This window comes from Mobula hypostoma, chromosome 4 (assembly GCF_963921235.1).
Source record: "Mobula hypostoma chromosome 4, sMobHyp1.1, whole genome shotgun sequence".
NCBI classification, from domain to species: Eukaryota; Metazoa; Chordata; class Chondrichthyes; order Myliobatiformes; family Myliobatidae; genus Mobula; species Mobula hypostoma.
In genome coordinates, this window is record NC_086100.1 from 70,252,247 (window position 1) to 70,277,637 (window position 25,391).

Genomic DNA, 25,391 nt, shown 5'->3' on the forward strand with positions numbered 1-25,391 from the left:
CAGACTACGCTAAAGTGTACTCCTGCCTAATAGGGGTCAAAATAATGACTGTTGCTCGCTGCACTGTTTGCAACAGTGACTTTTCTGTTGCCCGTGGTGGGTTAAGACTGTAAAGGACATGTTGAGGTGAGTTTAACAGGTGTCATTCATTCATTAGTGTAGCTAACGTTATTTAAACTAGCTGGCCAGCTGCTAAGGAGCTACTCTATTGCAGACATCCCACCGCTCCCGGGAGTTCTGGGAGTCTCCTACAATTGATGGTGCTACCTCCCTGAAGTGAGTTTTTAGATAGATGGATAGACGTACTTTACTGATCCGGAGGGAAATTGGGTTTCGTTACAGTTGCACCAACCAAGAATAGAGTATAAATATAGCAATATAAAAACCATAAATAATTAAATAATAATATGTAAATTATGCCAGATGGAAATAAGTCCAGGACCAGCCAATTGGCTCAGGGTGTCTGACCCTCCAAGGGAGGAGTTGTAAAGTTTGATGGCCACAGGCAGGAATGACTTCCTATGACGCTCTGTGTTGCATCTCGGTGGAATGAGTCTCTGGCTGAATGTACTCTTGTGCCCAACCAGTACATTATGTAGTGAATGAGAGACATTGTCCAAGATGGCATCCAACTTGGACAGCAAATTCTTTTCAGACACCACTGTCAGAGAGTCCAGTTCCATTCCCACAACATCAATGGCCTTACAAATGAGTTTGTTGATTCTGTTGGTGTCTGCTACCCTCAGCCTGCTGCCCCAGCACACAACAGCAAACATGATAGCACTGGCCACCACAGACTCGTAGAACATCCTCAGCATCATCCGACAGACGTTAAAGGACCTCGGTCTCCTCAGGAAATAGAGACTTTTTGCAGGGTGGGATGTCTGAAATAGTCAACTTTGAGGAGTGTGTCAAAAGTAGGAAATGAGTATGGAGGTAGAGAGAGCTTTAGAGTGTGATTTCTAGTGGTACGGTCTTGGCAACTGAACACACGATCACCAGATATTAAGCAATGAAAATGTGGGATGAGTAAAGCACCATAATTAAAGGAACGTCGAAGAGTATTAGGGACAGAAGAGATTACAGAAATGGGAAAGACTGAGAGTAAAGAAAGGTGAAATCAGCCAGAATGCAGTGCTGATCATCAGGCTGAGAGACTGTGAATGAACAGTTGAACTTCAGTTGGCCAGCAGTGCATTTTCCAGAGAACAAAAGCATTGATGAAGATTTCAGTAGCAGTCTTGAAAGCAGAGAGGAACAAAGGCAATTGCATATGTAGAAACTGGAGGTGTTAGATACTTATTGGATATTTGGGTCCAAATCTCAATTTGGCTGTGGTTAAAATAGGATGGCTGATTTGCAAACCGTTTGTTGATACTTTTTAGCATTGCCAGGTAGAGGTATAGAGCTAGTAACTATGTAGCAGTTTATGAAGAAATTTATTCTCCTATACTGTTGGATGTCAGTTGAACAGTCATAACAAAACATTTCTTTATAAGATGGTCAAGGAGCAGCATGTAGATGAGAAATAAGTAGCCAAGGATCGATCCTTTAGGAATTCCAGAGGCGCTTGCATATAAATAGGAGGAGTCATTATTCATGAAACTAGTGATTATGGTCATTTGGAAACCAGGTGAATCCAGTCCGATGGAGCTGGACAACAGCAGAGATCTGTTGGATAAGCATAATAGCATCAACTATGGCAAGGTCTGCAGCTAGATTGTAAAGGAGGAGGAGGGATTGGTTATTTTTGTTGCAGTCATACAGACATCATAGCATTGTTTTAGCACTGAGGCAGGGTTAAAAGTCACAATGCAACAATGCGTGGAAGTTGTCCAGAACTCTTTGAACTCGTCAGCACAGCCAGTAATGCTTTTCGATCCAGCCGGATAAATCAGTACATGCTTGAGGTCCAGTTTCCAGTCAAATGGACAATAGAGGCCAGCGTTGAGACACTGATCAGTCTTCAATTCCACATGTTGCTCATTGCCTAGTGATGTCCTTTAGGTAATTTATATACAAATGTATGTTGTGACATTAATTTTCAATCCCGAGTTTTGTACCTTTCTAAATGGTATTTTTTGAATAGTATAATTCTACAGGCTCTTCAACATAGATCTGATTAATGCATTAGCAATAGATGTATCTCTCTCCCTCTTTTGCTTTGCTACTTGCTATTTCTAGCAAAAGCTACAATGACTTGGGTACAGTCAGATTGAAAAGATCATGCCTAGCCAGCATGATCAACCCAAACACTTTTCAATTAGGACAGTTATTCTAGCAGTTGTATTTGATACATGTATTTTAATACAAAATAAAAGCTCTCTTACACTGCAGTTTTAAAATTAAAATCCTGACAGAGATCCTATTGGAGGATGGACTTGGTATTGCTGATCCAGCAGAGAACATGACATCACCTGCGCTGGTCACCACTGCATCTTCTGTGAACCCAGAAAAGGAGCCATACAAAAAACTTGGCCTCACCAAAGAAGTTTTAGCTGCTCATACTCAAAAGGAAGAACAGATATTTTTGAGTAAATTCATGGAGCTGAATAAACTAAAACCTGTTGAAGCTTCTTGCAAACCCTCTTTGCAAAATCATCGTAAAGGATTTTCAGGGGATCGTGGTAAGATTTTTACCAATGTGGCTGCTTTTTATTCCTGTTTTAAGAGTGTGGAATTGCTTTATATCTGTGAGAATGGCTGTTGAGAACCAATGTATAATGTTGCAATACTGGCTATATGTTGTATTAAATTCCATATACAGAATTTGATATCTTCCACTTAAATCAAGTTTTGGGAAAAGAAATGTTTGTACTCATAGATCATGGAAGTTTGGATTAATGGATGGAAATTGTATAACACTTAACAGTGTTAAATAATATTTCTAACATTTAGTAAGGCAAATTTGATTTGTATTCTCAGGTCTCCTGCATTGCTCTTTTTTTTCTTAAGTGGAAGGGTGAAAACATCCTCTAAATAGAAACAGTGCTATTAATGTTAACGCTTGCATGTGTGAAAGCTTTCGTTAACCTGGTTAATCTGCACACATGCTGAGCTCATTGACTTCATTAACTTTGCCTCCGACTTTCACCCTGCCCTCAAATTTACCTGGTCCATTTCCAACACCTCCCTCCCATTTCTTGATCTTTCTGTCTCTATCTCTGGAGACAGCTTATCTACTGATGTCTACTATAAGCTTACGGACTCCCACAGCTACCTGGACTATTCCTCTTCCCACCCTGTCTCTTGCAAAAATACCATCCCCTTCTCGCAGTTCCACCGTCTCCGTGGCACTTGCTCTCAGGATGAGGCTTTTCATTCCAGGACGAAGGAGATGGCTTCCTTTTTTAAAGAAAGGGGCTTCCCTTCCTCCACCATCAAGTCTGCTCTCAAACGCATCACTCCCATTTCACGTACATTTGCTCTCGCCCCATCCTCCCTCCACCCCACTAGGAATAGGGTTCCCCTTGTCCTCACCTACCACCCCACCAGCCTCCGGGTCCAACATATAATTTTCTGTAACTTCTGCCACCTCCAACGGGATCCCACCACCAAGCACATATTTTCTACCCCCTCCCCCCACTTTCCACAGGGATCGCTCCCTACGTGACTCCCTTGTCCATTCGTCCCCTCATCCCTTCCCACTGATCTCCCTCCCGGCACTTATCCTTGTAAGTGGAACAAGTGCTGCACATGCCCTTACACTTCCTCCCTTACCACCATTCAGGGCCCCAGACAGTCCTTCCAGGTGAGGCAACACCTCACCTGTGAGTCGGCTGGGGTGATGTACTGTGTCTGATGCTCCCGGTGCGGGACCTATGTACTATGTAGGCGAGACCCGACGCAGACTGGGAGACCATTTCGCTGAACACCTACGCTCTGTCTGCCAGAGAAAGCAGGATCTCCCAGTGGCCACACATTTTAATTCCACGTCCCATTCCCATTCTGATATGTCAATCCATGGCCTCCTCTACTGTCAAGATGAAGCCACACTCAGGTTGGAGGAACAACACCTTATATTCCATCTGGATAACCTTCAACCTGATGTCATGAATATTGACTTCTCTAAGTTCCGTTAATGCCCCTCCTCCCCTTCTTACCCCATCCCTTATTTATTATCGCCCCCTCTTTTCCCCTCTTTTTTTCTCTCTCTGTCCCTCTCACTATCATTCCTTGCCTGCTGTCCATCTTTCTCTGGGCTCCCCTCCGCCTTTCTTTCTTCCTAGGCCTCCCGTCCCATGATCCTTCCCCTTCTCCAGCTCTGTATCCCTTTTGCCAATCAACTTTCCAGCTCTTAACTTCTTCCCTCCCCCTCCTGTCTTCTCCTATCATTTCTGATCTCCCCTCCCCCTCCCACTTACAAATCTCTTACTAACTCTTCCTTCAGTTAGTCCTGACGAAGGGTCTCGGCCGGAAACGTCAGTTGTACTTCTTCCTATTGATGCTGCCTGGCCTGCTGCGTTCCACCAGCATTTTGTGTGTGTGGCTTGAATTTCCAGCATCTGCAGATTTTCTCATGTTTGCGTTAACCTGAAGTATTGGACTTATCCATTGGTTACCATCATTTAAATTTCCCTCGAAATTAAACATCTGCTGGTTTACCACTTGAGTGTTGATTGGACACAGTTATGACACAGTTTTACATGGTAATATTTGTTGGATCAAGGCATTTGTGACTATTGAATGCAGAAAAATGACAACAGCCACTGTGTTATCTTAAAACCTGTGTCTGATTTTTTTTGGAGATTGCAGTTTGAAGATATCAAACCAGATGATTTGATATTCTTGATAATGTTGGAGTTAAGAGAAATTATTTGCCACTGATTTGAACATATTCATGGTTGAAAGGAAATTTTAAATACAAATAATTAAAACAAGGAAGACCCCTAGTCTCAGTACCGGTAGCCTCAATTACTGGTACTTAATAATTCACTTATGTACGTCAGGAGGAGATAGCATATTTCCTTACCTGAACTGGCCTTGGTATGACTCCTGTTTACCAAATTTGATTGGCTTTTAATTACTTTAATTCAGAAGCAATTGCAGATAGATGATAAATGCCAATAGATCCCGTAAGTGATTTTTTTAAAATCTCATCAAGCTTTGCCTGTTCTGATAGCCATTCCAAAGTTGCCTTAATAGAACTTTTATTCATTGTCCCTTAGAAAATTTCCTGGTGTCCTGTATCCCATTGCCTCATTTTTAAACAGTTCATTTCCAGAGCTATGGCATTGGTATTTATGCCATACCCTTTGACACCCTTCAGTCGCTCTGCTTTCCAGTGTAAAATCGTCCAGAATAAGGTTCGGAATAAATGCTTACATCTGTCTTACCTGTTCCCTTGTGTAGGTTCTCGAGGATTTAAACTTGCATGGAATCGTGGAGAACATGTGCACAAAAAAGGTGGGAGGAATAGGAAACCCGAATCGAAACGCAGCAAACAGCAGGGATCATCTGACAGTGCTGCAAGTCTCAACACCAATCATCGACGTCCCCCTTGGTCCCCATCTGCTCCTCTACAGCCGATATGTCCACCATTACCAATTACCGCTGTCATACCGACCTACCAGCTACCAATGTTTCCAGCCCCTGGGGGCATGCCTTTTGTTACAGACCCATGTCTGGGCAACTTTGAAAGTGCTCCTGCTGTTCACTGCAACCCTCAACCTTCACCATTTCCTGCACCCTTAGTGCCTCCATTGGTGGCAGTAGTGTGGCCTAATTATGTGATGCCTCCCGTAACTGAGACTATACACCAGCCAATTTTTCAGCCGCCGCTCCCTTCACAGCCGGGCTTTTTGTCTGCACAGAACTCATTCCATTCTCAGCCACAGTTTCCATCACAACATCATGATCAGCCAGCAAGAGGTGAGAAGATGCCTACAGTAGAACCTCGAGGAGTGACGTCCTGTCCAGGACCACCAGGACACAATCCCACTCCATTATTCCACTCTAGATCCAGTTCACCTTTGCAGCTAAACCTACTGGATGAGATGCCCACAACCTCCGAAGCAGTTGGAAGTGTAGGTGCCGCTGGGTTAATAGTGGATGGAGGAGGAATGGCCATCACTGCCAATGTTACAAATATGGATGCCATTGCAAAGGACGAAGCAGAACTTGTGAGTATCTTATAAATTAAAAGTAAACATAAAATAATCTGCAGATGCTGTTATCAAAACAACACTTTCAGTACACTGGATGAACTCAGCAGGTCGGGCAGCATCAGAAACGATGAGTCGACGTTTCGGGCCGGAACCCTTCTTCAGTCCTGAAGAAGGGTTCTGGCCCGAAACGTTGACTCTTCGATTCTAACTGATGCTGCCCGACCTGCTGAGTTCATCCAGCGTACTGAAAGTGTTGCTTATAAATTAAAAGTATTGATCCCTAGAAGTGGATTGATTTGCGTGATGCAATTTCTTTGAAAAATCAATCGGAGAGAAAATTGTGGGTGTAGTGGGATTTGCACAAAGTATGTGATTTTCGTCCTGAGTCCTCCCTGCATCAGACACACTTTCATGTATGGAGGAGCCAGAGTATGTGTGTACCCAACCACCAGTTACAAACTAACTGTGATGCAGTCCAAAGCTCTTCATCCCCAACTATTGAACCAGTCCATGTCCCTTCCTGGTGGTACTGCCATTTCTTGGACTTAATTTTACCCTTCTCAGCTATTCCATTATTGTCACTTAAACATTTCCTTTTACACCACCTCATATTTTTATATTCTATTATATATCGCAGTGTTCTGTTGTTTTGTGCTCATTGCTGTGTTTATTAAGAACATAGCACAGTACGGGCACTTCAGTGTTGTGCTGAGCAATATAAACCTATTCCACAATGCCTCATGATTTTCTGGATAAGCCTACCATGAGAAACCTTGTCAAACTAAAATCCGCATCATTCAGTTGGCTGCTGGTGTAGTGGCATCAGCAATGGACTTCAAGGCAGATGTTCCTGAGGTCAAACCCAGCCAGGTCCCAACCTGGGCAGCAGCAGTATCTGTGCGGAAGAAAGGCCTAGCAATCTACTTCTGTATCTTGCCATAAAAACCCTATGGTCCATGATGTCACGAAGAGTCAGACTCAACTCAGTGACTGAACGACAAACCTTCATCAATTTGTTTTATGACCTCCTCGATAAAGTCAGCTAAGCTTGTGAGGCACAGCAGCCCCTCACAAATCCATGCTGACTATCCCCAATAGTGCAATTGCTTGAATCAAGAATGATGTTCTCCCAAGGGGTTATACCCTTATTAGAGAATATCTGTGCGTGACTTTGTTTAACGTGCGGGAGCCTGATACATGGGCAGCCACCACACAGTCCTTGACAGATCAGTGTCAGCGCATCCAAAACCCTTCACTGCTGCAGGCTTCCTCCACCTTCACTGCCATTATGATGTGTCTTCATCTTCTGGCAGCTCCACCGTTGAGTTCTTGGTTGGTTCACTGTTTGTCTGGAGCCTCCCCCTTGACCTTACTGCCATGGGTGACCCTGATCTCTAGGCGGCATCGTTCTTGGGATCTCGGGAACTCACAAGCCTCTCCACCATACCAAGGCAACTACCCATGGAGAAAATAGAACTATGCTTCTCCAGTTGCTTGTAGATGCTGTCCCTAAGAATCAGACCCAATAGTTTGCCCACCACTGGCATAAGACTCATGGTCTGTAGGTCACAGGATCTTCCCTGTTAACTCTTGAGCATGTATACTGCTGTCACACTGAGCTTCATGTGAACAAGGAAATTTATTGCACCCTGGTGCGCAAGACAATAAATTAGTCTAATCCGGAGAAAATTAGGAATTAGAAAAGACATTTCATCTGAAAATTAATAAATGTGACAAAGTTGTAAAATTTATCATGTTTTAAAAAGATTTGCAATATAAATAATTTAGTTGATTTATCCTTGTAGCTTCAGTAGTTTATGAAACCCAAATTGGAGTGCACTTTTTTACACAACAGGGGAATTAATTTTTGTGTTCATTTACTTATTTTTGTTGTGTATGTAGGGTTAGCAAAAGTGTTTTCTAGGATTCTGCAGTTTGTTGAAGGGAAATGTAATGCTGGGGAAGGAAGGGAATATTGACCATCAAATAAAACTGCAGATGCGGGGAATCTGAATTATAAACAGGAAGTGCTAGAAATGCTCAGCAAATTATGCAATATTTATGAAGGGAAAAGTGGAATTACTTTTTCACCTCAGTGATCATCAGAATATCATCATTTGACATTTTTATCTACCGAGTTTAAATGTTATCCAAAAGACAGTGCCCCTGTTTGTGCAACACTACACTGGAATTTCCACCTTGGTTTTTTGTCCTCAAGGCTGTACCCACACAGCTATGTCCTACTTTCATCTCGTATTACAGACCCAAATCCAATTTGTATGTGTTTTATATTCTCTTGTGCAGAACCTAATCAATAACCGTTCAAGTCTCAATAGACAACTACTGTCTGCCATGCCTGAAGTTCACCAAAAATGTGTCTGTATGTGAACTAAGTTATGCCAACTTGTTGTTCAGTTTCTGTTAATCAAGCCACTTAAGCACCTTTCTATGCTAATAGATTTAAGTAATTTAACTGCATCTGACAGTTCATAAGTAACTTTTCTTTCTTGCTGTCTTGACGATTGGAATCTTGTACCTCTAGAATGGAAACTTAAAAACAATTCAGTATGTTGAAAGCTTAAAACTGACTCTTCGCAGTTCTTTATATAAAACTCGAAATGCTGAAAACACACAGCAGGTGAAACAGCATCTGTGAAAAGAGAAACAATTAGCATTTCCACTCTGGAGCCCACCATCAGAAATGGGAATTGTTGCCAGTAAGAAAGAAGGCAGCAACATTATGTGTAGAACAAGGGAATATGTTTGATAGGGTGAGACCAAATGGGTTAAAGTGGACAGTCACAAGTACATTGTCTTTGTGTGTGAAATGTTTTGTTATCGAGATAGTAGAACATGGCTAGCAGAATAGACCATATGGTTAGAAGTGGAAAAACTGAATCAAAATAACAACAGAAAGAGTAAGCTAAAGTTGGGTAATTCAGTATTACGTCTATTCTCATCACCTGTTTCTTTTACAGTCTAAAGCAGATTTAGAGATGCAGGCACCTCCACCATTTTATAATTGTATTAAATGCAGTTGCTGCAGTAGGTGTTGGCGTGTGGCCAAGTGGTTAAGGCATTGGTCTAGTGATCTGAAGGTTGCTAGTTCGAGCCTCAGCTGAGGCAGCGTGTTGTCCTTGAGCAAGGCACTTAACCACACATTGCTCTGCGATGACACCGGTGCCAAGCTGTATCAGCCCTAGTGCCCTTCCCTTGGACAACGTTGGTGGCGTCCATGGTCTCACGAGACTAACAAATGCTTATACTGTATATAAATGCAGTAGTATATACCTTTTTTTTGTGCCCTTTGTACTTTTGTTTCCTTACTGTACAAAGTTGCCAAGCAGTAATTTAACACATTTACCATTAACTTGACGTCCATCATATTATCTCCTGGACTGTCTATAATGACCCACATTATCCTGACTGTACCCAAGTTTTCCCGTTAATCATTGCTCACTGTTGTATTCCAAATCCAAAGTGTTTGCTGCATTTTTACAATTCACTGTTCATGCAACAGTTTGAAATTGTAATTAATAATACATTATCTTTCTGTGGTCTAAACCCTTATGTTTCTTTATTCTAAAGGCTGAATCCCCTGCTGAAGTCCAGAACAGTGATGCTCACTCCACTTCTACGGACATTCTGGACCTGTTACTACAGTCAGACACCAGATCTGCAGGCTCAGGGAGTGTGGGGTCATCAGCCTCGGGCTCTTCCAGATCTCCATCCAATGGGTGTGGAATGTCGGGAACTGATACAGGTAACTTCATGGAAATAATAGTTCACACAGTTGTACAATTTTGCTTTACCAATGGTTAGGGAATGGCCACTAACTAGAAGCAAGTCCTTCTGTGGCGCACTATCCCCACCAATTTTTATGAGGCATTGGTCAGACTACACTTGGAGTATTGTGAGCAGTTTTGAGTCCCTTATCTAAGAAAGGATAGACTGGCATTGAAGAGGGTCCAGAGGAGGTTCACAAGAATTATCCCAGGAATGAACGGGTTAACATTTGAGGAGTGTTTGATGGCTGTGAGCTTGTGCTCTCAGGAGTTTAGCAGAATGAGGAAGGATCTCATTGAAACCTACTGAATTTTGAAAGGCCTAGATAGAGTGGATGTGGAGAGGATGTTTCCTATAGCGGGGAAGTCTTAAGACCAGAGGGCATAGCCTTAGATTAGAAGGACATCTGTTAAGTACAGAGCTGAGGAGAAATTTCTTTAGCCAGAGGGTAGTGAACTTCTGGAATTCATTGCCAGATGACTGTAGAGACCAAATCATTTGGTATATTTAAAGAAGAGGTTCTTCGTTAGTAAGGACATCAAAGATTACAGAGAGAAGTCAGAAGCATGAGGTTGAGAGGACTAATAAATGGGCTATGATGGAATGGAGAGAAGACTTTTCGGGCCTAATGGCCTAATTCTGCTCCTTATGGACTAATTGTCTTAAGGTCTAATTGTCACCCTGCAAATCAAATTAATAGAAGCAAAGATAGAAGTTCAATGTTGGGTTAATTTGAGGACACATAAGCAAGAGAATAAAAAGTGACGCTTTTGTTCGTTGTGTGGAAATTGGCATTTTAAACTTGTTTTGCAGTTGTTGATGCATCTAATATCCAAATAGAATCAGAGTCTGATAGTATTCAAGCAGTTAAATACTGTGGATTCCTGTTTATTAGACCATCAGTTAATCGGGACAGCTCCTTATTTGGGAGAACCCTTAAAGAAAATAAACTAATCGAGGAAATTGTCCGGATTCCCTTCATTTATTTGGGACACTGTGCTGCTTAATTGGGTCAGAGGACTATTGCCGAACATTTTGCACCTAGCATCAAACATGCACTTGTGTGGCTGTTAGACACTACACCATGCTTAGGGTGAACAGATTTAAAATGACATCAGTTAAGCTTGCTTGTGTTCAAAAAGTAGTGATTTTTAACACTGATAGTTTGTGAAAAATGGTAAGACCATTCAGAACTGTTTTGTTCACTGTGGTTTCAAGCATTTAGGCTTGGAGATGCCAAAAACAGCCAGAAGTGAAAATCAAATCATTTCACTATTTCAACAATGTAGGAACTTCAAAGAATTTAAAGGTATTGAAATTATCTTGAATATTCCAATGAAAATGAAGATTTGGAGGATGCAATCATCAGTAGCATCACATGAAGACAGTCTATTATCTATACTGGGTGTCTGCGCTGATTTTGTTCATTTATAATCAATTCCTCTGCCAGTACTGATCAGGAACTAATACAGTTTTATAGTAACACACATAAAAGTTGCTGGTGAATGCAGCAGGCCAGGCAGCACCTCTAGGAAGACGTTTCGGGCCGAGACCCTTCGTCAGGACTAACTGAAAGAAGAGCTAGTAAGAGATTTGAAGGTGGGAGGGGGAGGGGGAGATCCAAAATGATAGGAGAAGACAGGAGGGGGAGGGATGGAGCCAAGAGCTGGACAGGTGATTGGCAAAAGGGATATGAGAGGATCATGGGACAGGAGGCCTAGGGAGAAAGAAAAGGGGGAGGGGGGAAGCCCAGAGGATGGGCAAGGGGTATAGTGAGGGGGACAGAGGGAGAAAAAGGAGAGAGAGAAAAAAGAATGTGTGTATTTAAATAAATAACGGATGGGGTACGAGGGGGAGGTGGGGCATTAACAGAAGTTAGAGAAGTCAATGTTCATGCCATCAGGTTGGAGGACCTTCTCGCAATTCCTCTGTCTCTGCCACATCTGCTCTCAGGATGAGGCTTTTCATTCCAGGACGAAGAAGATATCCTTTATTAAAGAAAGGGGCTTCCCTTTCTCCACCATCAACTCTGCTCTCAAACGCATCTCCCCCATTTCATGTACATCTGCTCTCACTCGATCATCCCACTACCCCACTAGGAATAAGGTTCCCCTGGTCCTCACCTAGCACCCCACCAGCCTCCGGGTCCAACATATAATTCTCCGTAACTTCCACCACCTCCAATGGAATCCCACCACTAAGCACACCTTTCCCTCCCCACATCTCTCTGCTTTCCACAGGGATCGCTCCCTACGCGATTCCCTTGTCCATTCGTCCCCCTATCCTTCCCCACCGATCTCCCTCCTGGCACTTATCCTTGTAAGTGGAATGAGTGCTACACATGCCCTTACACTTCTTCCCTCGCTACCATTCAGGGCCCCAGACAGTCCTTCCAGGTGAGGCGACACTTCACCTGTGAGTCGGCTGGGGTGATATACTGCGTCCAGTGCTCCCGATGTGGCTTTCTATATATTGGCGTGACCAGACGCAGACTGGGAGATTGTTTCGCTGAACACCTACGCTCTGTCCGCCAGAGAAAGCAGGATCTCCCAGTGGCCACGTATTTGAATTCCACGTCCCATTCCCATTCTGGTATGTCTATCCACGGCCTCCTCTACTGTAAAGATGAAGTCACACTCAGGTTGGAGGAACAACACCTTATAATTCCGTCTGGGTAGCCTCCAACCTGATGTCATGAACATTGACTTCTCAAACTTCCGCTAAAGCCCCACCTCCCCCTCGTACCCCATCCAGTACTTATTTATATACACACATTCTTTTTCTCTCTCTCTCCTTTTTCTCCCTCTGTCCCCCTCACTATACCCCTTATCCATCCTTTGGGTTTTCCCCCCTCCCCCATTTCTTTCTTCCTCGGCCTCCTGTCCCATGATCCTCTCATATCCCTTTTGTCAATCAACTGTCCAACTCTTGGCTCCATCCCTCCCTCTCCTGTCTCTATCATTTCAGATCTCCCCCTCCCCCTCCCACTTTCAAATCTCTTACTAGCTCTTCCTTCAGTTAGTCCTGACGAAGGGTCTCAGCCTGAAATGTCGACTGTACCTCTTCCTAGAGATGCTGCCTGGCCTGCTGCGTTCACCAGCAACTTTTGTGTGTTGCTTGAAATTCCAGCATCTGCAGTTTTCCTCGTGTTTACAGTTTTATAGTATTGCAGTAGTATAGATGATGTTCTTATTTGTTCTGTATTCTTAAACACATAAATTATTACTCGTTTAAACAGTGGTTTCCCCTTTTTAGCTATTTCCATGAAACTTCAGCTAATTGGGGCAGCCACTTAATTGGGTCAATATTTATTGCTCTCAATGTCTCCCAATTAACTGGAACCTACTGTAATTGTTTTTGGATGTAACTACATTCACAGTAAAATGATGGAAGTTAATTTAACAGAGGCATATTTACAGAAGATTATATTTGGAAAGTCAGAGCCTCACCCCCATCTACTACAAAGTCTATTTTTTTGACCAAGCCAGTAGTATAATGAGAACTAACTCTCCTTCATCAAAAAATCAATAGGAGCTATGGGTTTCTTTGTTTGGAGCTTGGGCGAGGTCACTGGTGAACTTCTTTTACTTTGGAACGTGTAAGGAAGTTCTATAACTTGGTATTGGGTGATGAACAGGAATAAACTTCCCTTTAGGTAAGATTATCTATTCCTCTGGAAGGAGTAAACCGTATTAATAGAATACATCTCCAACCACATCAACAGTGTGAAAGCACCTTCACCACAAGGACAACTGCTGCCTTCTTACGGTCAATTAGTATGTGCATAAAATTCTAGTCTTTCCAACAAATCCCAAATCCCGTGAATGAATAAAAATGTAGTCTATATTGATTTTGTTTTCTGATCCTTTATTGTTACTTGGGCTAATTACATGTTCTTTATTTTTTATTATTATTGTTATTAGGGAGTAGCTACTTAAGCTCTAGCAAATATTTTGGAAGCAGTGACTCTGAGAATGAGAAGATAGGCCAGAGTAATAAATATATGCACCAAAACCCAATCTGGCTAGAAAATGCAAATACAGATGAGAGAACAATGATGACCTATCAACTACCAGTAAGGTAAGTGCCAAAAGTTCAAGTGGAAATGTTGTTGCGTGGGTTTTCAGAAGCTCTCCATTCTGTTTGCACTGTGCCTGATGCAGCCAGCAGCTGTGCTTGTGAGCTCCTGTTGTTTTCACTTGATTCCTAAAATCTGTCATTGATTTAATCCATGTTTTCTGCATCCTACATTTTAAACTTTGGGGTTGCCTCAGTAATGTTTAGTGCTGAAATTTGCTGTTGTGATAATCTGAAATTCGACTGTTAATCGACGACATAAATTTAGCAGTTATTAATCCATCATACTGAGTATCACTTGAACGGAAATGCTGCTTGTTTTAGCTACAAAGTTGCCTTTGCGGGTAATTTTTAAGCATAAAATTGCTGAGATTGAAGACTGCATTATGAATAGATCCCTCCTCTTTATAGCTAGTTAATATTTTGATTATTTTAAAAGTTTCAAAGTAAAACGTATTATCAGAGTACGTACATATTACCACATACAACCCTGAGATTCTTTTTCTGTGGGCATACTTGGCAAATCTATAGAATGATAACTGTACACAATAGACAACGAACTGTGCAAATGCGGTTACAGATAAATATCAATAAATAACAGATAAAAGATTCCTTAAATGAGTGTAGTTATTCCCTTTTGTTCAAGATCGTGATGGTTGAGGAGCAGTAACTGTTCTTGAACCTGGCGATGCGAGGCCTGAGGCTCTTGTACTTTCTACCTGATGGCAGATGTGAGAAAAGAGCATGGTCTGGGTGGTGAGGATCTTTGATGAAGGATGCTGCTTTTCTATGGCGACGTTTTGTGTAGATGTGCTTAGTAGCTGGGAGGGTTTTACCTGTGATATACAGGGCCAATCCACTACCTTTTGTAGCACTTTCTGCTCAGGGGCATTGCTTTTCCTATGCCAGGCTCTAATACAGCCACTCAGCACACTTCCAATACCAGGTTCTAATACAGCCACTCAGCACACTTCTAATACCAGGCTCTAATACAGCCACTCAGCACACTTCTAATGCCAGGCTCTAATACAGCCACTCAGCACACTTCCAATACCAGGCTCTAATACAGCCACTCAGCACACTTTTAATGCAGGCTCTAATACAGCCACTCAGCACACTTCTAATACCAGGCTCTAATACAGCCACTCAGCACTCTTCCAATACCAGGCTCTAATACAGCCACTCAGCACACTTCTAATACCAGGCTCTAATACAGCCACTCAGCACACTTCTAATGCCAGGCTCTAATACAGCCACTCAGCACACTTCCAATACCAGGCTCTAATACAGCCACTCAGCACACTTCTAATACCAGGCTCTAATACAACCACTCAGCACACTTCTAATGCCAGGCTCTAATACAGCCACTCAGCACTCTTCCAATACCAGGCTCTAATACAGCCACTCAGCACACTTCCAATACCAGGTTCTAATACAGCCACTCAGCACACTTCTAATGCCAGGCTCTAATACAGCCACTCAGCACACTTCTAATGCCAGGCTCTAATACAGCCACTCAGCACACTTCTAATGCCAGGCTCTAATACAGCCACTCAGCACTCTTCCAATACCAGGCTCTAATACAGCCACTCAGCACACTTCCAATACCAGGTTCTAATACAGCCACTCAGCACACTTCTAATACCAGGCTCTAATACAGCCACTCAGCACACTTCTAATGCCAGGCTCTAATACAGCCACTCAGCACACTTCTAATACCAGGCTCTAATACAGCCACTCAGCACACTTCTAATACCAGGCTCTAATACAGCCACTCAGCACACTTCTAATACCAGGCTCCAATACAGCCACTCAGCACACTTCTAATGCCAGGCTCTAATACAGCCACTCGCACACTTCCAATACCAGGCTCTAATACAGCCACTCAGCACACTTTTAATGCAGGCTCTAATACAGCCACTCAGCACACTTCTAATGCCAGGCTCTAATACAACCACTCAGCACACTTCTAATGCCAGGCTCTAATACAGCCACTCAGCACACTTCTAATACCAGGCTCTAATACAGCCACTCAGCACACTTCTAATACCAGGCTCTAATACAGCCACTCAGCACACTTCTAATACCAGGCTCTAATACAGCCACTCAGCACACTTCTAATGCCAGGCTCTAATACAGCCACTCAGCACTCTTCCAATACCAGGCTCTAATACAGCCACTCAGCACACTTCCAATACCAGGTTCTAATACAGCCACTCAGCACTCTTCCAATACCAGGCTCTAATACAGCCACTCAGCACACTTCTAATACCAGGCTCTAATACAGCCACTCAGCACACTTCTAATGCCAGGCTCTAATACAGCCACTCAGCACACTTCTAATGCCAGGCTCTAATACAACCACTCAGCACACTTCCAATACCAGGCTCTAATACAGCCACTCAGCACACTTCTAATGCCAGGCTCTAATACAGCCACTCAGCACACTTCCAATACCAGGCTCTAATACAGCCACTCAGCACACTTTTAATGCAGGCTCTAATACAGCCACTCAGCACACTTCTAATGCCAGGCTCTAATACAACCACTCAGCACACTTCTAATGCCAGGCTCTAATACAGCCACTCAGCACACTTCTAATACCAGGCTCTAATACAGCCACTCAGCACACTTCTAATGCCAGGCTCTAATACAGCCACTCAGCACACTTCTAATACCAGGCTCTAATACAGCCACTCAGCACACTTCTAATGCCAGGCTCTAATACAGCCACTCAGCACACTTCTAATACCAGGCTCTAATACAGCCACTCAGCACACTTCCTATACCAGGCTCTAATACAGCCACTCAGCACACTTCCTATACCAGGCTCTAATACAGCCACTCAGCACACTTCTAATGCCAGGCTCTAATACAGCCACTCAGCACACTTCTAATACCAGGCTCTAATACAGCCACTCAGCACACTTCCTATACCAGGCTCTAATACAGCCACTCAGCACACTTCCTATACCAGGCTCTAATACAGCCACTCAGCACACTTCCTATACCAGGCTCTAATACAGCCACTCAGCACACTTCCAATGCCAGGCTCTAATACAGCCACTCAGCACACTTCCTATACCAGGCTCTAATACAGCCACTCAGCACACTTCCAATGCCAGGCTCTAATACAGCCACTCAGCACACTTCCTATACCAGGCTCTAATACAGCCACTCAGCACACTTCTAATGCCAGGCTCTAATACAGCCACTCAGCACACTTCTAATACCAGGCTCTAATACAGCCACTCAGCACACTTCTAATACCAGGCTCTAATACAGCCACTCAGCACACTTCTAATACCAGGCTCTAATACAGCCACTCAGCACACTTCTAATACCAGGCTCTAATACAGCCACTCAGCACACTTCTAATACCAGGCTCTAATACAGCCACTCAGCACACTTCCTATACCAGGCTCTAATACAGCCACTCAGCACACTTCTAATACCAGGCTCTAATACAGCCACTCAGCACACTTCTAATGCCAGGCTCTAATACAGCCACTCAGCAAACTTCTAATGCCAGGCTCTAATACAACCACTCAGCACACTTCTAATGCCAGGCTCTAATACAGCCACTCAGCACTCTTCCAATACCAGGCTCTAATACAGCCACTCAGCACACTTCCAATACCAGGTTCTAATACAGCCACTCAGCACACTTCTAATGCCAGGCTCTAATACAGCCACTCAGCACACTTCTAATACCAGGCTCTAATACAGCCACTCAGCACACTTCTAATGCCAGGCTCTAATACAGCCACTCAGCACACTTCCAATACCAGGCTCTAATACAGCCACTCAGCACACTTTTAATGCAGGCTCTAATACAGCCACTCAGCACACTTCTAATGCCAGGCTCTAATACAACCACTCAGCACACTTCTAATGCCAGGCTCTAATACAGCCACTCAGCACACTTCTAATACCAGGCTCTAATACAGCCACTCAGCACACTTCTAATACCAGGCTCTAATACAGCCACTCAGCACACTTCTAATACCAGGCTCTAATACAGCCACTCAGCACACTTCTAATGCCAGGCTCTAATACAGCCACTCAGCACTCTTCCAATACCAGGCTCTAATACAGCCACTCAGCACACTTCCAATACCAGGTTCTAATACAGCCACTCAGCACTCTTCCAATACCAGGCTCTAATACAGCCACTCAGCACACTTCTAATACCAGGCTCTAATACAGCCACTCAGCACACTTCTAATGCCAGGCTCTAATACAGCCACTCAGCACACTTCCAATACCAGGCTCTAATACAGCCACTCAGCACACTTTTAATGCAGGCTCTAATACAGCCACTCAGCACACTTCTAATGCCAGGCTCTAATACAACCACTCAGCACACTTCTAATGCCAGGCTCTAATACAGCCACTCAGCACACTTCTAATACCAGGCTCTAATACAGCCACTCAGCACACTTCTAATACCAGGCTCTAATACAGCCACTCAGCACACTTCTAATGCCAGGCTCTAATACAGCCACTCAGCACACTTCTAATGCCAGGCTCTAATACAGCCACTCAGCACACTTCTAATGCCAGGCTCTAATACAGCCACTCAGCACACTTCTAATACCAGCCTCTAATACAGCCACTCAGCACACTTCCTATACCAGGCTCTAATACAGCCACTCAGCACACTTCCTATACCAGGCTCTAATACAGCCACTCAGCACACTTCTAATGCCAGGCTCTAATACAGCCACTCAGCACACTTCTAATACCAGGCTCTAATACAGCCACTCAGCACACTTCCTATACCAGGCTCTAATACAGCCACTCAGCACACTTCCTATACCAGGCTCTAATACAGCCACTCAGCACACTTCCAATGCCAGGCTCTAATACAGCCACTCAGCACACTTCCTATACCAGGCTCTAATACAGCCACTCAGCACACTTCCAATGCCAGGCTCTAATACAGCCACTCAGCACACTTCCTATACCAGGCTCTAATACAGCCACTCAGCACACTTCTAATGCCAGGCTCTAATACAGCCACTCAGCACACTTCTAATACCAGGCTCTAATACAGCCACTCAGCACACTTCTAATACCAGGCTCTAATACAGCCACTCAGCACACTTCTAATGCCAGGCTCTAATACAGCCACTCAGCACACTTCTAATACCAGGCTCCAATACAGCCACTCAGCACACTTCTAATACCAGGCTCTAATACAGCCACTCAGCACACTTCTAATACCAGGCTCTAATACAGCCACTCAGCACACTTCCAATGCCAGGCTCTAATACAGCCACTCAGCACACTTCCTATACCAGGCTCCAATACAGCCACTCAGCACACTTCCCATGCCAGGCTCTAATACAGCCACTCAGCACACTTCCTATACCAGGCTCTAATACAGCCACTCAGCACACTTCCAATGCCAGGCTCTAATACAGCCACTCAGCACACTTCTAATACCAGGCTCTAATACAGCCACTCAGCACACTTCTAATGCCAGGCTCTAATACAGCCACTCAGCACACTTCTAATACCAGGCTCTAATACAGCCACTCAGCACACTTCTAATGCCAGGCTCTAATACAGCCACTCAGCACACTTCTAATACCAGGCTCTAATACGGCCACTCAGCACACTTCTAATACCAGTCTCTAATACAGCCACTCAGCACACTTCTAATGCCAGGCTCTAATACAGCCACTCAGCACACTTCTAATACCAGGCTCTAATACAGCCACTCAGCACACTTCTAATACCAGGCTCTAATACAGCCACTCAGCACACTTCTAATACCAGGCTCTAATACAGCCACTCAGCACACTTCCAATGCCAGGCTCTAATACAGCCACTCAGCACACTTCTAATGCCAGGCTCTAATACAGCCACTCAGCACACTTCTAATGCCAGGCTCTAATACAGCCACTCAGCACACTTCCTATACCAGGCTCTAATACAGCCACTCAGCACACTTCTAATGCCAGGCTCTAATACAGCCACTATCCAGGCTCTAATACAGCCAGCCACTAATACAGCCGACTCAGCACACTTCTAATGCCAGGCTCTAATACAGCCACTCAGCACACTTCTAATGCCAGGCTCTAATACAGCCACTCAGCAGACTTCTATATACCAGGCTCTAATACAGCCACTCAGCACACTTCTAATGCCAGGCTCTAATACAGCCACTCAGCACACTTCTAATGCCAGGCTCTAATACAGCCACTCAGCACACTTCTAATCCCAGGCTCTAATACAGCCACTCAGCACACTTCCTATACCAGGCTCTAATACAGCCACTCAGCACACTTCTAATGCCAGGCTCTAATACAGCCACTCAGCACACTTCCTATACCAGGCTCTAATACAGCCACTCAGCACACTTCTAATGCCAGGCTCTAATACAGCCACTCAGCACACTTCTAATGCCAGGCTCTAATACAGCCACTCAGCACACTTCTAATGCCAGGCTCTAATACAGCCACTCAGCACACTTCTAATACCAGGCTCTAATACAGCCACTCAGCACACTTCTAATCCAGGCTCTAATACAGCCACTCAGCACACTTCTAATACCAGGCTCTAATACAGCCACTCAGCACACTTCTAATACCAGGCTCTAATACAGCCACTCAGCACACTTCTAATACCAGGCTCCAATACAGCCACTCAGCACACTTCTAATGCCAGGCTCTAATACAGCCACTCGCACACTTCCAATACCAGGCTCTAATACAGCCACTCAGCACACTTTACCAGGCTCTAATACAGCCACTCAGCACACTTCTAATGCCAGGCTCTAATACAACCACTCAGCACACTTCTAATGCCAGGCTCTAATACAGCCACTCAGCACACTTCTAATACCAGGCTCTAATACAGCCACTCAGCACACTTCTAATACCAGGCTCTAATACAGCCACTCAGCACACTTCTAATACCAGGCTCTAATACAGCCACTCAGCACACTTCTAATACCAGGCTCTAATACAGCCACTCAGCACACTTCTAATGCCAGGCTCTAATACAGCCACTCAGCACTCTTCCAATACCAGGCTCTAATACAGCCACTCAGCACACTTCCAATACCAGGTTCTAATACAGCCACTCAGCACTCTTCCAATACCAGGCTCTAATACAGCCACTCAGCACACTTCTAATCCAGGCTCTAATACAGCCACTCAGCACACTTCTAATACAGCCACTCAGCACACTTCTCCAGGACTCTAATACAGCCACTCAGCACACTTCTAATGCCAGGCTCTAATACAGCCACTCAGCACACTTCCAATACCAGGCTCTAATACAGCCACTCAGCACACTTCAAAGGCTCTAATACCAGCTCTAATACAGCCACTCAGCACACTTCTAATGCCAGGCTCTAATACAGCCACTCAGCACACTTCTAATGCCAGGCTCTAATACAGCCACTCAGCACACTTTAATGCAGGCTCTAATACAGCCACTCAGCACACTTCTAATGCCAGGCTCTAATACAGCCACTCAGCACACTTCTAATGCCAGGCTCTAATACAGCCACTCAGCACACTTCTAATACCAGGCTCTAATACAGCCACTCAGCACACTTCTAATGCCAGGCTCTAATACAGCCACTCAGCACACTTCTAATGCCAGGCTCTAATACAGCCACTCAGCACACTTCTAATGCCAGGCTCTAATACAGCCACTCAGCACACTTCTAATCAGGCTCTAATACAGCCACTCAGCACACTTCTAATCCAGGCTCTAATACAGCCACTCAGCACACTTCTAATACCAGGCTCTAATACAGCCACTCAGCACACTTCTAATGCCAGGCTCTAATACAGCCACTCAGCACACTTCTAATACCAGGCTCTAATACAGCCACTCAGCACACTTCCTATACCAGGCTCTAATACAGCCACTCAGCACACTTCGAATACCAGGCTCTAATACAGCCACTCAGCACACTTCTAATACCAGGCTCTAATACAGCCACTCAGCACACTTCTAATACCAGGCTCTAATACAGCCACTCAGCACACTTCCTATACCAGGCTCTAATACAGCCACTCAGCACACTTCCTATACCAGGCTCTAATACAGCCACTCAGCACACTTCCAATACCAGGCTCTAATACAGCCACTCAGCACACTTCCAATACCAGGCTCTAATACAGCCACTCAGCACACTTCCTATACCAGGCTCTAATACAGCCACTCAGCACACTTCCTATACCAGGCTCTAATACAGCCACTCAGCACACTTACTTCTAATGCCAGGCTCTAATACAGCCACTCAGCACACTTCTAATACCAGGCTCTAATACAGCCACTCAGCACACTTCTAATACCAGGCTCTAATACAGCCACTCAGCACACTTCTAATACCAGGCTCTAATACAGCCACTCAGCACACTTCTAATACCAGGCTCTAATACAGCCACTCAGCACACTTCTAATACCAGGCTCTAATACAGCCACTCAGCACACTTCCTATACCAGGCTCTAATACAGCCACTCAGCACACTTCTAATACCAGGCTCTAATACAGCCACTCAGCACACTTCTAATGCCAGGCTCTAATACAGCCACTCAGCACACTTCTAATGCCAGGCTCTAATACAGCCACTCAGCACACTTCTAATGCCAGGCTCTAATACAGCCACTCAGCACACTTCCAATACCAGGCTCTAATACAGCCACTCAGCACACTTCCAATACCAGGTTCTAATACAGCCACTCAGCACACTTCTAATGCCAGGCTCTAATACAGCCACTCAGCACACTTCTAATACCAGGCTCTAATACAGCCACTCAGCACACTTCTAATGCCAGGCTCTAATACAGCCACTCAGCACACTTCCAATACCAGGCTCTAATACAGCCACTCAGCACACTTTTAATGCAGGCTCTAATACAGCCACTCAGCACACTTCTAATGCCAGGCTCTAATACAACCACTCAGCACACTTCTAATGCCAGGCTCTAATACAGCCACTCAGCACACTTCTAATACCAGGCTCTAATACAGCCACTCAGCACACTTCTAATACCAGGCTCTAATACAGCCACTCAGCACACTTCTAATACCAGGCTCTAATACAGCCACTCAGCACACTTCTAATGCCAGGCTCTAATACAGCCACTCAGCACTCTTCCAATACCAGGCTCTAATACAGCCACTCAGCACACTTCCAATACCAGGTTCTAATACAGCCACTCAGCACTCTTCCAATACCAGGCTCTAATACAGCCACTCAGCACACTTCTAATACCAGGCTCTAATACAGCCACTCAGCACACTTCTAATGCCAGGCTCTAATACAGCCACTCAGCACACTTCCAATACCAGGCTCTAATACAGCCACTCAGCACACTTTTAATGCAGGCTCTAATACAGCCACTCAGCACACTTCTAATGCCAGGCTCTAATACAACCACTCAGCACACTTCTAATGCCAGGCTCTAATACAGCCACTCAGCACACTTCTAATACCAGGCCCTAATACAGCCACTCAGCACACTTCTAATACCAGGCTCTAATACAGCCACTCAGCACACTTCTAATGCCAGGCTCTAATACAGCCACTCAGCACACTTCTAATGCCAGGCTCTAATACAGCCACTCAGCACACTTCTAATGCCAGGCTCTAATACAGCCACTCAGCACACTTCTAATACCAGGCTCTAATACAGCCACTCAGCACACTTCCTATACCAGGCTCTAATACAGCCACTCAGCACACTTCCTATACCAGGCTCTAATACAGCCACTCAGCACACTTCTAATGCCAGGCTCTAATACAGCCACTCAGCACACTTCTAATACCAGGCTCTAATACAGCCACTCAGCACACTTCCTATACCAGGCTCTAATACAGCCACTCAGCACACTTCCTATACCAGGCTCTAATACAGCCACTCAGCACACTTCCAATGCCAGGCTCTAATACAGCCACTCAGCACACTTCCTATACCAGGCTCTAATACAGCCACTCAGCACACTTCCAATGCCAGGCTCTAATACAGCCACTCAGCACACTTCCTATACCAGGCTCTAATACAGCCACTCAGCACACTTCTAATGCCAGGCTCTAATACAGCCACTCAGCACACTTCTAATACCAGGCTCTAATACAGCCACTCAGCACACTTCTAATACCAGGCTCTAATACAGCCACTCAGCACACTTCTAATGCCAGGCTCTAATACAGCCACTCAGCACACTTCTAATACCAGGCTCCAATACAGCCACTCAGCACACTTCTAATACCAGGCTCTAATACAGCCACTCAGCACACTTCTAATACCAGGCTCCAATACAGCCACTCAGCACACTTCCAATGCCAGGCTCTAATACAGCCACTCAGCACACTTCCTATACCAGGCTCCAATACAGCCACTCAGCACACTTCCCATGCCAGGCTCTAATACAGCCACTCAGCACACTTCCTATACCAGGCTCTAATACAGCCACTCAGCACACTTCCAATGCCAGGCTCTAATACAGCCACTCAGCACACTTCTAATACCAGGCTCTAATACAGCCACTCAGCACACTTCTAATGCCAGGCTCTAATACAGCCACTCAGCACACTTCTAATACCAGGCTCTAATACAGCCACTCAGCACACTTCTAATGCCAGGCTCTAATACAGCCACTCAGCACACTTCTAATACCAGGCTCTAATACGGCCACTCAGCACACTTCTAATACCAGGCTCTAATACAGCCACTCAGCACACTTCTAATGCCAGGCTCTAATACAGCCACTCAGCACACTTCTAATACCAGGCTCTAATACGGCCACTCAGCACACTTCTAATACCAGGCTCTAATACAGCCACTCAGCACACTTCTAATGCCAGGCTCTAATACAGCCACTCAGCACACTTCCTATACCAGGCTCTAATACAGCCACTCAGCACACTTCTAATGCCAGGCTCTAATACAGCCACTCAGCACACTTCTAATGCCAGGCTCTAATACAGCCACTCAGCACACTTCCTATACCAGGCTCTAATACAGCCACTCAGCACACTTCTAATGCCAGGCTCTAATACAGCCACTCAGCACACTTCTAATGCCAGGCTCTAATACAGCCACTCAGCAGACTTCTAATACCAGGCTCTAATACAGCCACTCAGCACACTTCTAATGCCAGGCTCTAATACAGCCACTCAGCACACTTCTAATGCCAGGCTCTAATACAGCCACTCAGCACACTTCTAATCCCAGGCTCTAATACAGCCACTCAGCACACTTCCTATACCAGGCTCTAATACAGCCACTCAGCACACTTCTAATGCCAGGCTCTAATACAGCCACTCAGCACACTTCCTATACCAGGCTCTAATACAGCCACTCAGCACACTTCTAATGCCAGGCTCTAATACAGCCACTCAGCACACTTCTAATGCCAGGCTCTAATACAGCCACTCAGCACAC

At 44.6% G+C, this 25,391-nt stretch overlaps 1 protein-coding gene across 5 annotated transcripts in view; it reads left to right on the top strand.

Annotated features, from left to right (window-relative positions):
* Window positions 1–25,391, top strand: part of per2 (period circadian clock 2) — an 89,681-nt gene that overhangs the window by 43,744 nt on the left and 20,546 nt on the right. For all 5 annotated transcript variants that reach the window (XM_063045923.1, XM_063045924.1, XM_063045925.1 and 2 more), the window contains 4 exons: window positions 2,361–2,627; window positions 5,353–6,122; window positions 9,696–9,870; window positions 13,817–13,973. In XM_063045923.1, coding sequence (XP_062901993.1) covers window positions 2,361–2,627; window positions 5,353–6,122; window positions 9,696–9,870; window positions 13,817–13,973 — 1,369 coding nt within the window. The remainder of the gene's footprint in view (window positions 1–2,360; window positions 2,628–5,352; window positions 6,123–9,695; window positions 9,871–13,816; window positions 13,974–25,391) is intronic.